This window comes from Lithobates pipiens, unplaced genomic scaffold (genome assembly GCF_037356315.1).
Source record: "Lithobates pipiens isolate NorthernLeopardFrog02 unplaced genomic scaffold, aLitPip1_a1.2 Scaffold_8, whole genome shotgun sequence".
In the NCBI taxonomy this organism is placed as follows: domain Eukaryota; kingdom Metazoa; phylum Chordata; class Amphibia; order Anura; family Ranidae; genus Lithobates; species Lithobates pipiens.
In genome coordinates, this window is record NW_027507903.1 from 535,471,244 (window position 1) to 535,487,308 (window position 16,065).

Below are 16,065 nucleotides of genomic sequence, written 5' to 3' on the forward strand. Positions count from 1 at the left end.
TCTACAAACTCAGCAGTGCCTAAATATGGAGCAGCAAAGAATTTAGTTTTATTTTTGCTATCTGCGTTTTGTTGCAGAGATTTCCAGTCACTTCCTGTCCTGGAGAGAAAAAAGGAAGCGAGAGGAAATTTCTACAACAGCCTTACTCAGGGCGTGATGATTATAATGTATCAAGTGTGCTCCACCATAACTTTGGTGAATATCCGGGGGGGGAGGAGGATAGCCCAAAGGGGAGGGCTCGAAACTGAAGATGTACCACTTCTGACCCTGGCCTTACTGCCAACCTGAGAAATCTCTGTCTGTCCTCTGCAATTGGAATGTGCAGATAGGCGTTCCTCAGATCTATGGACGCCATGAAGCAATTTGGAGGCAGCAGTGTTTTCACAGAAAAAATGGAATCCATCCGGAACCTTTTGTAATAGGGTCAGAGGTTTCAGGTTTAGGATAAGCCTGAACTTCCCTGAAGGCTTTCTGACCACAAAAACGTGGGAATAGAAACCTCTGCCCATCTCCCCAGGAGGAACCCGTGACACTACATCCTGCTGTTCCAAATCCTCCAGAGAAGTCAGAAGGGCTGCCGCCTTCTCTGCACAGCTCATTAGATCTGTGATTAACAATCTGTGTGGGGGGGGATTGGGGACTTGAGAACTGCAGTCTGTACCCCTCCTTATAATCCCTAGTATAAATGGATTGGAGGTAACCGACTCCCACTGTGAGAGAAAAGCACCCAGTCTTCCTCCCAACCGGGGTTAGCCTGTCTGTCGTTGGGTCTGCTCAGGAGGGCGAAAAATTTCTGGGACTCTATCCTCGGAAAGTTAAACTTCCTTTGTGGGCGAGTCTTCTTTTTAGACTTTTCTCCCACTTTCTTTAAGGGAAAAGCCTTCTTTTTATACGCTGTTCGGTCAAGGACCAGGTCTGGCCCGAACAGCAAATCCCCCGTAAAGGGAATACCACAAAGCTTGATCTTTGAAGCATTGTCCCCTTGCCATGTTTTTAACCAAAGCGCCCTTCTGGCTGAATTAGCCAAGGCAGAGGATCTAGCAGACATGCGGACCAACGCTGCTGAAGCATCCGCTATGTATGCGACTCCTTTTAAAAGCATTGGGAAGGAGGAAAGAATAGTTTCTCTGCGGTCCCCGCCTCAATATGAGCTTTTATACGAGTCAACCAATGCTCCATGTTACGTGCCACCAATGTGACAGCCATGGCAAGCTTAAGATTGCTTAAAGAAGAATCCCAAGATTTCTTGAGGAGAGAATCCATCCTCTTGTCAATAGGGTCTGCTAGTATACCCATATCTTCAAAGGCCAAATCTGTCTTTCTGGATACCTGAGGGAAGGCTGCATCCAGTCCAGGAGATTTGTTCCACACAGCAGATTCATCCTCTGAAAAAGGGCATTGCGTTTCAATGCTTTAGGGAAAAAAAAAAAAAAAAAAAAAAAAAGGAAGAAGGAGGCTTCCTCTCTGGGTCTCGCCATTCCTTCCTAATGGTGTCTACCAGAACCTCATGGACCAGGAAGACCCTTTTCTTTGTTTCTCCGAGACCTTCATACATCTGGTCATAGAGAGACCGGGATTTTTTTCTCCTCTTGGATACCTAGTGTAGTGTGAATAGCTCCCAGGAGCACTTCCACTTCCTCCAAGGAGAGCTTGCAACGGGAGATCTGGAGGACTCACCATCCACCTTCTCTCCCTCGGACTCTGAAGAGTCTGAGGATTCACTGCCAGGATCATCCTCTAGTGTTGTTCTACTACCCCCAGGTAACCCTTCATTAGTAGGGACCTGCCAAGGGGCCAGGTGTGACATCTTGCTGTACTGGCAGAGGACTAGCTGGGGTTTGTATAGGCTGAAAATTCTCAAAGCCTTAAATAAAAAAAAATAAAAATAAAAAAAAGACTGAAAAGCTCTTTAACCGAAGCCGACCAGACCAGAACTTTGTTCCTCAGCATGATCCCTAACTAAGCCCTCAATGCAACGACAAAAAAACCCCACCAGCGTCAGCCCCTGCCAGCAAAAAATCAACACCAGAACGACACCAGGAGTGCACCCTCCCAGGACCAACCACCACCAGGGTCCCAGACGTGCAACTCCTCCCCTCCCACCAAGGAGGGGAGTTCACCCGTGGAGCCAAGTGGGAAATAGTAAGGGAAAACCACCCCAGGGTTCCACTTACCTTAGAATGGCTGGTGCTGGCATCACCGGAACCGAACGGGAACCATCAGTTTCAGACATCCCTTTGGCCCGGTCGATTCGCCACAAACTGCTCCTCTTAGCTGTCACTACAGCGTGAATGGGGCAAACACCAGCCTCCGCGCCCTTCGTTTTGGCATCCCACAACCGGAACCAGAAGTCGTGGGTGAACCGGACGTGACCTCTCCCGTCGGAAAAGATGTCCCCGTCATCCGACCCAGCCTTGCGCTCCATGCTGGCCACACTAACAAGAGGGAGACACGGACACTCCAGTAAACACCTTCCTCAGGCAGCGCCAAAACGAACATCCCAGGCCTCCGCTTTCCCCAAGGAAGGTTGGGACGTGCCAGATACTGCAGGTAACGGACTCCCCAGCCCAGCTGCAAATGTATGAGAGACCTCAATCTCTCTGGACATCCCTTCGGCCCGAACGATCGATTCGCCTTCAGGATAACACTGGACTCAGCCTCCCCAGCTGAATTAAACCCAGGTTCCTAGCGATGTCTCCTCGCCGGAGGAAACACCAAAACTGAAGGGCTGGAGGGAAGGAATGGTTTTAAAGATTTGGTGGAGGCGGTGTTTCCTGAGAAGGGAGGAGCCGAGGTCTCAAGTGTGCTGTCCTGAAAGACTAAAGAGGGAAAAACATCACAAAACACAATCAGGCCTCCTGCAGATTTAAGCTATAATGTGCTAGCATGGACCACATATTATGACAGACTTACCTGCACACTGAGCCCTCCAGGCACATCACTGTCACAGCTCCCCACTGCTTCCATCTTCAGCCGGTCTTCCTTCCTGGTTCGCAGACTCCGGCTGTATGAACGGCCAGGGCCGCAATGTCACGGCACAGCTCTGAAGGGACAACGTGGGTATGCCCTCCCTTCAGAGCGAACTAGCCCGTGAAACCATCAGCTGCATGCTGTGTGAAGATCTCCTAAATAGGGCAAGTTTAGGAGATATTCACTGTACCTACAGGTAAACCTTAATATAGGCTTAGAGAGTCTAGGCATAGAGTTTATGTCTGAATTGGCTACGCTACCCGAGCTTGTATACAAGTGGATTTCATCCCAGGATATTACTGTTTTAATGCTGATTTTATTTTTTATTTTTACTGGATTGATGTAATTGTTTAGCAACCTTCTCTCAAAATAAAGGGTTTTATGGTTTTACACTATGTGGAACCCTTTTCTCTTGGTTATTGGTCACACCTGAGGATCATTAGGCAGTCTGTATGGTCAGCCATGATTCCATCCTCCCCAGTCCAACTACTGAGGTATTCATTCTGAGTGTGGGATCATAAGCGAATGCCTATCTAGATTCTTATAACGTGGAGTGTATAGATCAGGTAATGCATACAGCTTACCAAATATCATGGTGGAGGTGCACTTGGTGGATATTCATCCAAAGATTCACTTTGTTTGCTCGTTTTCATTCACTTAATTGTTTTAACACTATATGGACTATTGGTTTCACTAAGCAATTTTTGGATCATCACTTATGTAGCATGGCAAGTTTTACTTTCTTATAGGCTTACCTGTAGGTACAAGTAAAAAAAAAAGTGGACTTTACTTTCAGGGGATTAAACAGTGTGCTTAGGGCCAGGACACTTCAAAAGAACATTGGCATAACAGAAACCATTCTGATGACCATTACTTAGCAGATAGCTAATAATCAGGGATTTGCTAAATCTGTAACCATCTACAGTCAGGTCCATAAATATTGGAACAGCGACACAATTCTAATCTTTTTGGCTCTATACACCACCACAATGACTTTGGAATGAAACAAACAAGATGTCCTTTAACTGCAGACTTGCAGCTTTAATTTGAGGGTATTTACATCCAAATCAGGTGAACGGTGTAGGAATTACAACAGTTTGTATATGTGCCTCCCACTTTTTTAAAAGGGACCAAAAGTAATGGGACAATTGGCTGCTTAGCTGTTCCTTGTCCAGGTGTGTGTTATTCTCCTGTTATCCCATTTACAAGGAGCAGATAAAAGGTCCAGAGTTAATTTCAAGTGTGCCATTTTCATTGGAATCTGTTGCTGTCAACTCTCAATATGAGATCCAAAGAGCTGTCACTATCAGTAAAGCAAGCCATCATTAGGCGGAAAAAACAAAACAAACCCATCAGAGAGATAGCAAAAACATTAGGTGTGGCCAAATCAACTGTTTGGACCATCCTTAAAAAGAAAGAATGCCCCGGGGAGCTCAGCAACACCAAAAGACCCAGAAGACCACAGAAAACAACTATGGTGGATGACCGAAGAATTCTTTCACTGGAGAAGAAAACACCCTTCTTAACAGTTGGCCAGATCAAGAACACTCTAAAAGGAGGTAGGTGTATGTGCGTCAAAGTCAACAATCAAGAGAAGACTTCACCAGAGTGAATACAGAGGGTTCACCACAAGATGTAAACCATTGGTGAGCCTCAAAAACAGGAAGGCCAGATTAGAGTTTGCCAAACATCTAAAAAAGCCTTCACAGTTCTGGAACAACATCCTATGGACAGATGAGACCAAGATCAACTTGTACCAGATTGATGGGAAGAGAAGAAGAGTATGGAAATGCAAAGGAACTGCTCATGATCCAAAGAATACCACCTCATACGTGAAGCATGGTGGTGGTAGTGTCAGGCGCAGGCATGTATGGGTGCCAATGGAACTGGTTCTTTTGTATTTATGGATGATGTGACTGCTGACAAAAGCAGCAGGATGAATTCTAAAATGTTTTGGGCATTATTATCTGCTCATATTCAGCAAAATGCTTCAGAACTCATTGGATGGTGCTTCACAGTGCAGATGGACAATGACCCAAAGCATACTGTGAAAGCAACCAAAGAGTTTTTTTTAAGGGAAAGAAGAAGTGGAATGTTATGCAATGGCCAAGTCAATCACCCGACCTGAATCCGATTCAGCATGCAAAACACTTAAGGGAAAAAGAAGAGACAGTTGCAGTAGAGGCCTGGCAGAGCTGATGATCCAGAGATGAAACCCAGCGTCTGGTGATGTCTATGCATTCCAGACTTCAGGCTGTAATGGACTGCAAAGGATTTGCAACCAAGTATTAAAAAGTGAACGTTTGCTGGATGATTGCTAAATCTGTCCCATTACTGATGGTCTCTTAAAAAGTGGGAGGCACATATACAAACTGTTGTAATTCCTACACTATTCACCTGATTTGGATGTAAATACCCTCAAATTAAAGCTGGAAGTCTGCAGTTAAAGGACATCTTGTTTATTTAATTTCAAATCCATTGTGGTGATTTATAGAGCCAAAAAGGATTAGAATTGTGTCGATGTCCCAATATTTATGGACCTGACTGTAATTGATGCCTTAGGCTGGGCATGCAATTTTCCTTTAGATTTACCAAAACCATATCATACGAGGTCAAACCTAAACTCTGAATTTGTGTGCAATCAGGCAGGCCCTTGCACTACATGGTTGAAGGTAAATCTAAAGAAAATTGAAAAAAAAAAAAAAAAAATTGTATAATGTATGGCCACTTCAACTCTGTAAGGCCGGGTTCACACATAGGTAGAATCGGATGCGGGTTTCCCCACAGTCCAATGAGCTGGAAAATCTTTGTGCAGAGTTAAACTGGAAGTGACATTGTCAAATAACAGCAACAGCACTTTGGAAAGTTGACCACTGATATGTTGTAAGTGGGTGAAGGTGGCGAGGGGCTGACACCATATCTGTCACACCAGGTTTCTCCACAAATTGCTAGGGATTACTGCCTCTCAGAGAAGTTACTGCTGACACCACTGAACTTTTAGCCACCTGCAAAAGGTGGGCATTCTTCCCCTTGACCTCAAGTGTAAAGGTTGGACATTCTCTTCCCCTCAAAGTAAGGAGCATCAACATCAACTTCTGATGAGCAAGAACGCCATAGATCAATCAATTCATCTGTGTCCAACTTAGTGTGACCACAGATGCATGACAGCAGATGAGGATAACTGCGATTATGGCATAAAATTGCCAGATGAGGGAATTGTGGGTGGATAAGGGCAACTGGAAGGTGGTGAGGACAACAACTCCACCTTGCTACCCTTACCAACAGCACCACTCTAAGCTGCCCTTCCCTACCAACAACTAAGGCTGGGATCACCCCTATGCACATCCAATTCGCATAGCATGAGAATATGACCGGCTGTCTATGGAGCCGGTTCACATATCTCCAGGGCAGCTGTGGAGTGCGCTGCACAGAAACGCTGTGCGTCTTTGGCTCCATTTCAGGGCCAAATTTGTTCCTAAACTGGAGAATGGGGCAGCACAATGTTCCTTTGCGATCCACAGCCAGCTCCAGTGTGAACCGAGTTTAAATGACAGCAGAAACCAGAAAATACTTACATTGCAATGTTTTTATTTACCAGCATTTTTTTTTTATTTTATTTTTTTTTAACAAATCCAAACATTCTTTAAAAAACAAAACAGTGCGTTTTAAAGTACATTATATTAATACTTTTGTTTTTTTTACCCAAGCTGCATTCTGGTCTGGTTATGAGAGCATCACGTGACTCTCCAGTCAGGGAAAAAATGCAATTCCCTTTAGTAGCAGTTCCAGCTCAGCTGAGAAATCACATGTTCCCAGAATTACATATGAGATCTAGCTCCAACACAACCTCTATTGCCAGACTACACAAGAATAAAACAAAAAACAAAACAAAAAAAGACTCCAAATTCAAACCGAGACAATTCTGGGTAACAATTAAAGGCACTGGCACTCCACATTCCTCATTTGCCAAAGCTCCACCTGACCACCAGGAGAGGAAGGAGCTCATGTTCCTTATATACTCACAGCAAAAAACTCCAAAGCTGTAGATAGCCCTCTCTGAAGCCAAATTCTGCAAAACTCTCCGATAATACACGATTTCTGCATTCTGATCAGCACACATTCTGAAGTCTACCCTCGGGACCATCAACCCTACACAACTCAGAAAGAGACAAAGTCCAGCAGCGTATAACCAGAGCAAATATTTGTTCATTTGCACACTCTTCTATTAAAAACGGAACTCAGCGGTGCACCCTTCTCTTAGCGATTTCTTCCTGGATTCTTCTTTTAAGGGCTTCTTTCATCCTGGCCTCCAGCTGGTTCTGAACTGATATCTTTGCTGCAATCTGCTCAGCATCATCATCCTGCAAGAACAGAAAAACTAAGTAGTACATTGGTTTGTGAAGAATGCCATGCATAGACAAGGTTTTGTGTCCCTAGGATTTTTCAATAAAAGATATAATTTCCTAAATGTTGATGAAACAGACATATTAAGGTAGCTTTGTATATGAACCCCAATACCCACCTCATTTGACAGGAGAAAATTATTCACTGAGCAATCTAGTGTTAGTCACATTCATCTCGACTTCTGAAATATTGAAGACGTGTTGTAGCTTATCCAAGCCACTTCTTCAGTTCTAAAGAGTGTCGGGAAAATACTTAAAGATTTATCAGGTAGCACTGGCATCTTGATCCAAATAACATGCAAAGGCAGATGTTATGGATTAAGAATGGGAGGTGTCAAAATTGTGGAACCACCTTGTTCTAGTTACATAACCCCATCCTTGGTGCCAGGAAGGCTTCAAAAAAGGTATTAATCATTCGATTTACATGGCTGAAGGTGTAAATTGTTGATAAAACACTGGGGTATAGATATCAAAATTATTATTATATGTTGAAGGCAGATGGTGTCGAAGTTCCCCATCCCGTTCAGCGATGGCTGTTCAACACTGGACAGGAGTGGTGGCCTTCGACTTTATGGGGTTGAGTTACTAAAACTGGAGAGTGCCAAATCTAGTGCAGTTCTGTAGAGAAACAAAATCAGCTTCCAGATTTTTTTTTTTTTGTCAAAGCTGAATCACAGCCCCAGAAGGATTTGCCCCCTTAATGACCAGGCCATTTTTTGCAATACGGCACTGCACCATATTAACTGACAATTGCACGGTTGTGCGACGCTGTACCCAAACAAAATTTGTGTGGTGAGGGAGAGGGAGAGGGAGAGGGAGAGGGAGAGGGAGAGGGAGAGGGAGAGGGAGAGGGAGAGGGAGAGGGAGAGGGAGAGGGAGAGGGAGAGGGAGAGGGAGAGGGAGAGGGAGAGGGAGAGGGAGAGGGAGAGGGAGAGGGAGAGGGAGAGGGAGAGGGAGATTCTGCTACAGGTTTCAATGGTAACTAGATCAAGGTGACAGTACTACCTGTGTGGATGTAAACGTTGGGGTATTTTCCCAACATTCATTAGAAAAGTGGTTTGAATAAGCTACAAAATGTCTTCAACTTTAAAAGAACAAGTCCCACTTAAATGTGCCTAACTACTAAGATATACCATGACCTGATTTAATGAAATCCTTCAGAGACAATAATTCACTGAGCGGATGTCAACTTTACTGGCTTGGTCTAAAAAGTACATTTTGTGATTTTCAATTTTCATGTCCTAACATGTATAAAAACTGGGCACTTAAGATGGGATTAGTAGAGAAGGTTGGATTCCATGATCACATAAAATTCTCCACTGCGAGTCGCAAGACGCACACACCTCATATACAATGATGGATGTGACCTCGCCATCATCTGCCTCAAACTCCAAACAGAAGAGCTGATTTCCAAGCTGCTCAGGGTCCGTACTGGAACTGCTCTCACTAATGTCGTCTTCAGCCAAACCTGCACCGGGGTGGAAGCTTTCTAAGGAGAGACACAAGATACAAACCTCAGAAAATCTGCACACACAACCTTTAGTTAAATTTTTTTATATATATATATATATATATATATATATATATATATATATATATATATATATATATATATATATATATATATATATATATATATATATATATATATAAAAAAAAGTCACTGTTGTGAACAATAGCGTCAGCAATTTAGTTCAGAGATATTTTCACTCATGAATAGACTCGGTCCATATGCAGTTTGAATGCCTCCCAACGGTGTGAAAGGCTACAAGGGCAATCTTAATATACTGAATTTAGTCCTTTTCTGGGTATACCTTAGTGTTAATTTAGAACAACAGTGGGTAGCACGCTCGCCTAGCAGTAAAAAACGGTTGCTGGTTTGAATCCCAACCACGACACTACCTGCCTGGAGTTTGCATGTTCTCCCTGTGCCTGCGTGGGTTTCCTCCAGGTACTCTACACAACAGGAGTGTAGGTACTCCTACACAACAAAAACATGCTGGTAGGTTAGTTGGCTTTTGTTCAAAATTGGACCTAGTATATGAATGTGAGTTGGGGACCTTGGATTGTGGGCTCCTTTAGGGTAGGGACCAATGTGAGTGTGCGATGTATGTTTCGAGCGCTGCGTAAATTGATGGAGCTATATGGGTACCTTAAATAAATTAGATTATTGTAGACATGCACCCACACTCACTCAGGTTCAACTGGATGGACCGGTGTCTTTATTCAACCTTACTAACTATATTGACAGATTCAGTGTGGAGATAGTGAGAAGCACTACAAAAAAACAAAGCAAAGAAAATTGACTATGAAAAAGTGTGACAAAGTAAATTTTTTAAAACCCCTCCAGATTTTGTAAGTTTGCCCACTTGCAAAGAAATGGTCTAAAATGGTTATCATTATCATTAGGTGTATTGATGGTATATGATAGAGACAGAATAGCATCCAAAAATGATCACATTTAGGTAGCTTTGTAAAAAAGCACGATACACGTTATAAATTGAGTTGCAGTTCAGTAAGTAAAATAAGTATTTTATCCCCAACCAACAATAATTCTGTATCCCACAGACTGGCTACAGTATGTGCTCATGTGGTATACAGATTAGCCCTGCCAATTTAAGAAAGTGCTCCTAATGTCAACTCGTATGTGTATAAAAAGACACCTGTCCACAGAAACTTTCTTCCATTCAAACCTCATCATCATGGGCAAGACCAAAGCGCTGTCAAAGGACATCAGGGACAAGATTGTAGACCAGCACAAGTCTGTAATAGGCTACAAGACCATCAGCAAGAAGCTTGGTGAGAAGGAGACAACTGTTGGAGTGATTATTTTCTAATGAAAGAAGTGGGAAATAACCATCAATCGCCCTCAGTGTGGAGCTCCACGCAAGAGTTCGCCTCATGGGATAAGGATGATCATGAGAAAAGTAAAGGGATCAGTCCAGAACTACATGGGAGGAGCTTGTGAATGTTCTCGAGGCAGTTGGGACCACAGTACCAAACAAACCATGGATTGAAATCCTGCAGCAACCGCAAGGTCCCCTTCCTTAAGAGACATATACAGGCCTGTCTGAAGTTTCCCAATGAACATCTAAATTAGAAGGATTGGGATAAAGTGCTGTGGTCAGATGAGACCAAAATTGAGCTCTTTGGCATTAACTCGACTTGCCGTGTTTGAAGAAAAAAATAAAAAATAAATGGGAAACCATGCTTTGGGGCCATTTCTATGCTAAAGGTAGAGGCCGACTTTGCCGCATTGAGGGGCCATGTATTGTAAAAACTTGGGCGAGAGCTTCTTCACTATGCCAGAACACTGAAAATGGGTCATGGAAGAGGAAGAAGAGGAAGAAGAAGAAGAAGAAGAAGAAGAAGAAGAAGAAGAAGAAGAAGAAGAAGAAGAAGAGGAGGAAGAGGAAGAGGAAGAGGAAGAGGAAGAGGAAGAGGAAGAAGAAGAGTGGCCTAGCCAGTCTCCAGACCTTAAAGCAGAATAGGCAAAGCTCCCCCATTTTGGATAGAGCAAGGAAGGGTCATAACTGTCAGATTCCCCCCTCGCAATCTGTGTCCCAATGCGGAGATTTCCCTGCATCCTGTCCCATAGCCAAACAGGAAGTGAGGGGAAATTCCTGCAAATATATATAATTCCTTAGGGACCCCCGGGTAATCAGAACTAGTGTCCCTATAGGAAGATTTCCCTCTTTCTCTTTTGGGGACAGCCTGATATTTGGGGTTTTCTTTTACAGATAATTGTAAACAGGACAAATAGAGAGGATAAATCTCTCTACCGGGGGCCCAGACAGCAATAAAAACTAGCAATAAAACTGTTCTAATCCCTCTCCACTCCATCCAAAAAAAAAATTAAAGTTTTGTCTTTAGTTATACTTTAATCCTATAGAAAATGTATGGAGAGAGCTGAAACTTTGAGTTGCCAGTTGACAGCCAAGAAACCTTAAAGCAGAACTCCGGAATTTTCAAAAATCGCCCATTAGTACACCCCCCCCCCCCCACAAAACAGTTATTACATTTGTGAAATTTCTTACTGTTTAAGAGATGTGTGATTGAATTTTCAGGAAGTCAGCTTTGCGATTCAAAAAATGCTTCATCTTTTCTAGCAGGGAGGATCTCTTAGAACAGTGATTGCATCATATCCTCTTCTCTCTCTAACTAATCAGCCTACATTTCCCATGAATCCTTGGGATGGGAGTGAATGTGGGATGTACACTAGGCTTGTACATGTAAATGTGAACTCGCCCACTTTAAACATAAATCCCACCCTTCATTCTTACAGCTTTATAAATGCAAAGCATTTTAATATAAAAATGCATATTAATTTAATATAAATGCAAACCAGTGACGCATGTCAGGGACCGTGACGCCACGCAGATTATCAGCGCCCATTACTGCTGTGTCACAACTGTGCCCATCATTGCTGTGTCACTAGTGCCCTGTGTCCATCATTGCTGTGTCACTAGCGCCCTGTGTCCATCATTGCTGTGTCACTAGTGCCCATCATTGTGGTGCAGGGAGTTACAGATCCTCCAGAGACAGAGTGTCTTGGGCTGACAGATCTGTATGCGAGAACACCGCTTGTGGTACAGCCCCGCCTCCCCGCACTGAAATGGTGAAAGCACAGAGACCGCTGTTCTAATGTGCAGGGAGGCAGGGCTGTACCACAAGCGGCGTCCTTGCATATAGATCTGTCCCGATTATCTGTAACCATCACCACACTGGAGAGAGAGGTGGCGGGTGGTCGCGGCAAGGAGGAGGATGCCACAGCACAGACCGGGGGCTGCAAGACCCCTCCGCCCACTACAGCAAGCCAAGCGGAAGTACAAGTGCCAGCCCACTTTCAGAGGACTACGAGGGGGCATGTCAGACCGCTCTGGCTGAGGTTACTGAAGGGATAGCAGCCAGCTGTCTTTGATACAGGAAATCACCAGGGAAAAACGTTTTTTCAGCAAGATCAGCAGGCTATTGCAGAGGAACTACAGAGCTTAGAAGAACAAGGCTGACATAGTTTGTGAAGGTAGGAGATTAGCAACAAGAACATGGAAAAAAAAAAATTTGCCTGGAGTTCTGCTTTAAAGAAGCACTGCTGTTTGCTCACGTAATTTGTAATAAAACATTTTTGCCATTCCGAAGCTTCCCTCCAACCACTTTACATATTTTATATATACTGCGATTCTGTACTTGCCAAATATGCTGCAGAAATCTCTCTCCACCAAGTGTGGCTGCATCCATTTCAACTGTGGGCAGCTGAAAGTCATTGTAAAAGGTTTGTTTGTTTTTTTAATTTTTATAAAAAATAAAAAACATGGTTTTTGTACAGAGTGGCCCGATCCTCTTCCGGGGTCCCCCCGGTGGCACTCCTGACTGCTTCCCCTCCTCGAGTGCCCCCACGGAGAGCCTCTTTCCATGGGGGTACTCGTGCAGGTGCTCTCCCGAGTCCTGCTGCTGCGTCCATTGACACAGACAGCAGGACTCAGCCCACCCCGTCCCCACCTCCCGTGTCACTGGATTTGATCAACAGCAGCGAGAGCCAATGACTCCTGCTGCTATCCATCTATCCAATGAGGACCCGAGACATTGGCTGAAGCTGCTGGGCTTGTGCTTGTCGCTGGAACGATCAGGTTCTGGACCACAGAAGGTTTTTCACCTCAATGCATAGAAATGCTTTAAGGTGAAAAACCTTGAGACTTTACAAACTCCTTTAACCACTTCAGCCCTGGAAGATTTGGCTGCTGAATGACCAGGCCATATTTTGCGATTCGGCACTGCGTCGCTTTAACTGACAATTGTGTGGTCATGCAATGCTGCACCCAAAATTAAATCGACATCCTTTTTTCACCCCCACAAATAGAGCTTTCTTTTGGTGGTATTCGATTTTGCACTATAAAAAAAAAATAAAAAAATAAAAAAAAAACCCCACAAAATTTTTATTTTTTTTTTATTTTTTACTACTCAGTTTAGGCCAATATGTATTCTACATATGTTTGGTAAAAATCGCAATAAGTGTAAATTGATTGGTTTGTGCAAAAGTTATACAAAATATAGGATTTATAGCATTTTTAATTTTTTTTTTTTTTACTATTAATGTCGGCGATCTGTGATTTTTATCTGGACTGCGACATTATTGCGAACACATCGGATACTTTTTTGGGACTATTGGCATTTAGACAGCGATCAGTGCTATAAAAATGCACAGATTACTGTAAAAATGTAATTAAAGGGAAGGGGTTAACACTAGACACGTGCATTAGTTTTCGTCCAAATCCATTTTCGGCCGAATTTCAGGTATTTTTTGTTATTGTTTTGACAAACGATAACAAAAGCACAGAATCCGAAGAACGAAAGATCCGACATAAATAAATACTTGATTTTCGTTTTGACACAGTTCGATACAGATAGGAGATTCGACGTGACTGACAATAACAATCTGTGTCTATTGAACATGTATCATAACAGTCCATTCATTCACACAGGGGCAACACGACTTTGGGAGGCAACTTGGACACGACTTGAATGTGAATCACAGCGCGACTTACAATACGACTTTAATAAAGAACTTGTCAAAGACCTTCTCCTGTAATTTTTAACACTTTTTTTTGTCCCTTTTTTGGTGAAATGGTAGGGGTACTCCCTTACCCTTTCACATGGGGGGGGCTGGGATCTGGGGGATTCCAGATTCCAATAAGTCTCCCGCCCGCAGACCCCCACAACCACCGGCCAGGAGTGTGGGGTTGAGGCCCTTGTCCTCATCAACATGGGGACAAGGTGCTTTGAGGGGCTACCCCCAAAAGCATCCTCCCAATGTTGAGGGCATGTGGCCTGGTACGGTTCAGGAGGGGGGGGTGCTCTCTTGCGCCCCCCCCCCCCTTTTCCTGCGGCCTGCCAGGTTGCGTGCTCAGATAAGGGTCTGGTATGGATTTTGAGGGGGACCTCCACGCATTTTTTTTCCTTAATGCTAATCACCTGTGTGCAATGCAAATAGCCTTAAAAAAAAAAAAAAAAAAAAAATAAAAATAAACCCATAGAAGACATACATTAGAATCCTACTATAGCTTGTAGTCGAAATATTCGACCGGGAATGTATGATTACAGCATCCTGAGTGTCGCTGCTCCGTTGAACCTTCTTTAACCACTTGACCACTGGGCACTTAAACACCCTTAATAACCAGACCAATTTTCAGCTTTCGGTGCCCTCACATTTTGAATGACAATTACTCAGTCATGCAACACTGGACCTATATGAAATTGTTGTCCTTTTTTTCCACACAAATGGAGCTTTCTTTTGGTGGTATTTAATCACCGCTGGGTTTTTTATTTTTTTGTGCTATAAAAGAAAAAATACAGAAAATTCTGTAAAAAAATGAATGTTTCTGTTATAAAATTTAGCAGATTAGTAATTTTTTCTTCATAAATTTTGGCCAAAATTTATACTACTACATATCTTTGGTAAAAATAAGTACAAATTGGTGGATATTATTTGGTCTTTGTGAAAGTTATAGAGTCCACAAGCTATGGTGCCAATATCTGAAAATTGATCACACCTGAAGTACTGACGGCCTATTTCAATTCTTGAGACCCTAACATGCCAGAAAAGTACAAATACCCCCCAAATGACCCCTTTTTGGAAAGAAGATATTCCAATGTATTTAGTAAGAGGCATGATGAGTTTTTTGAAGTTGTCATTTTTTCCCACAATTCTTTGCAAAATCAAGATTTTTTTTACTTTTTCACAAAATTGTCATATCAGTTTATTTCTCACACAGCATATGCATACCACAAATTACACCCCAAAACTGCTATTACTCCCGAGTATGGCGATACCACATGTGTGAGACTTTTACACAGTGTGGCCACATACAGAGGCCCAACATGCATGGAGCACCATCAGGCGTTCTGGAGCACCCAGGACAATTCTGACATTTCTCTCCTACATGTAAAAATCATCATTTATTTGCTAGAAAATTACATAGAATCCCAAAACATTATATATGTTTTTTTAGCAAACACCCTGGAGAATACAATGGTGGTCGTTGCAACTTTTTATCTCGCACGGTATTTGGGCAGCAATTTTTCGAATGCTTTTTTTTGGAAAAAAAACAGTTTTGTGCTAAAAAAAAACAAAAAAAAAAAAACAACAAAGTTAGCCCAATTTTTGCATAATGTGAAAGATGAAGTTACACCGAGTAAATCAATACCTAACATGTCACTCTTCAAAATTGCACAGGCTCGTAGAATGGCGCCAAACGTCGCTATTTAAAAATCCCCATAGGCGACAATTTAATTTTTTTTTACTGGTTATATGTTTTGAGTTACAGAGGAGGTCTAGGGCTAGAATTATTGCTCTCGCTCTAACGTTCGCAGCGATACCTCACATGTGTGGTTTGAGCACCGTTTTCATATGTGGGCGGGACTTACGTATGCGTTCGCATCTGCATGCGAGCACATGGGGACAGGGGCGCTTTAAAAAAAAAAAAAAAACATTTTATTGTTCATTTTACTTTATTTTAGTTTGACATTTTTTTCCCCAAAAATTAATTTTTTGATCACTTTTATTCCTATTACAAGGAATGTAAACATCCCTTGTAATAGGAATATGGCATGGCAGGTCCTCTTTACAGTGAGATATGGGGTCAATAAGACCCTGCATCTCACCTCTAAGCTGGGAAGCCTGGAAAAAAAAAAAAAA

The 16,065-nt window shown here is 42.9% G+C and overlaps 1 protein-coding gene across 1 annotated transcript in view; it reads right to left on the bottom strand.

Moving 5' to 3' along the window:
• Positions 1–6,538: 6,538 nt before the first annotated feature.
• Positions 6,539–16,065, bottom strand: part of CUNH2orf68 (chromosome unknown C2orf68 homolog) — a 31,212-nt gene continuing 21,685 nt past the window's right edge. The window contains exons 3-4 of the mRNA XM_077469573.1: positions 8,717–8,862; positions 6,539–7,331 (exon numbers count right to left, since the gene is read on the bottom strand). Coding sequence (XP_077325699.1) covers positions 7,209–7,331; positions 8,717–8,862 — 269 coding nt within the window. The 3' untranslated portion in view covers positions 6,539–7,208. The remainder of the gene's footprint in view (positions 7,332–8,716; positions 8,863–16,065) is intronic.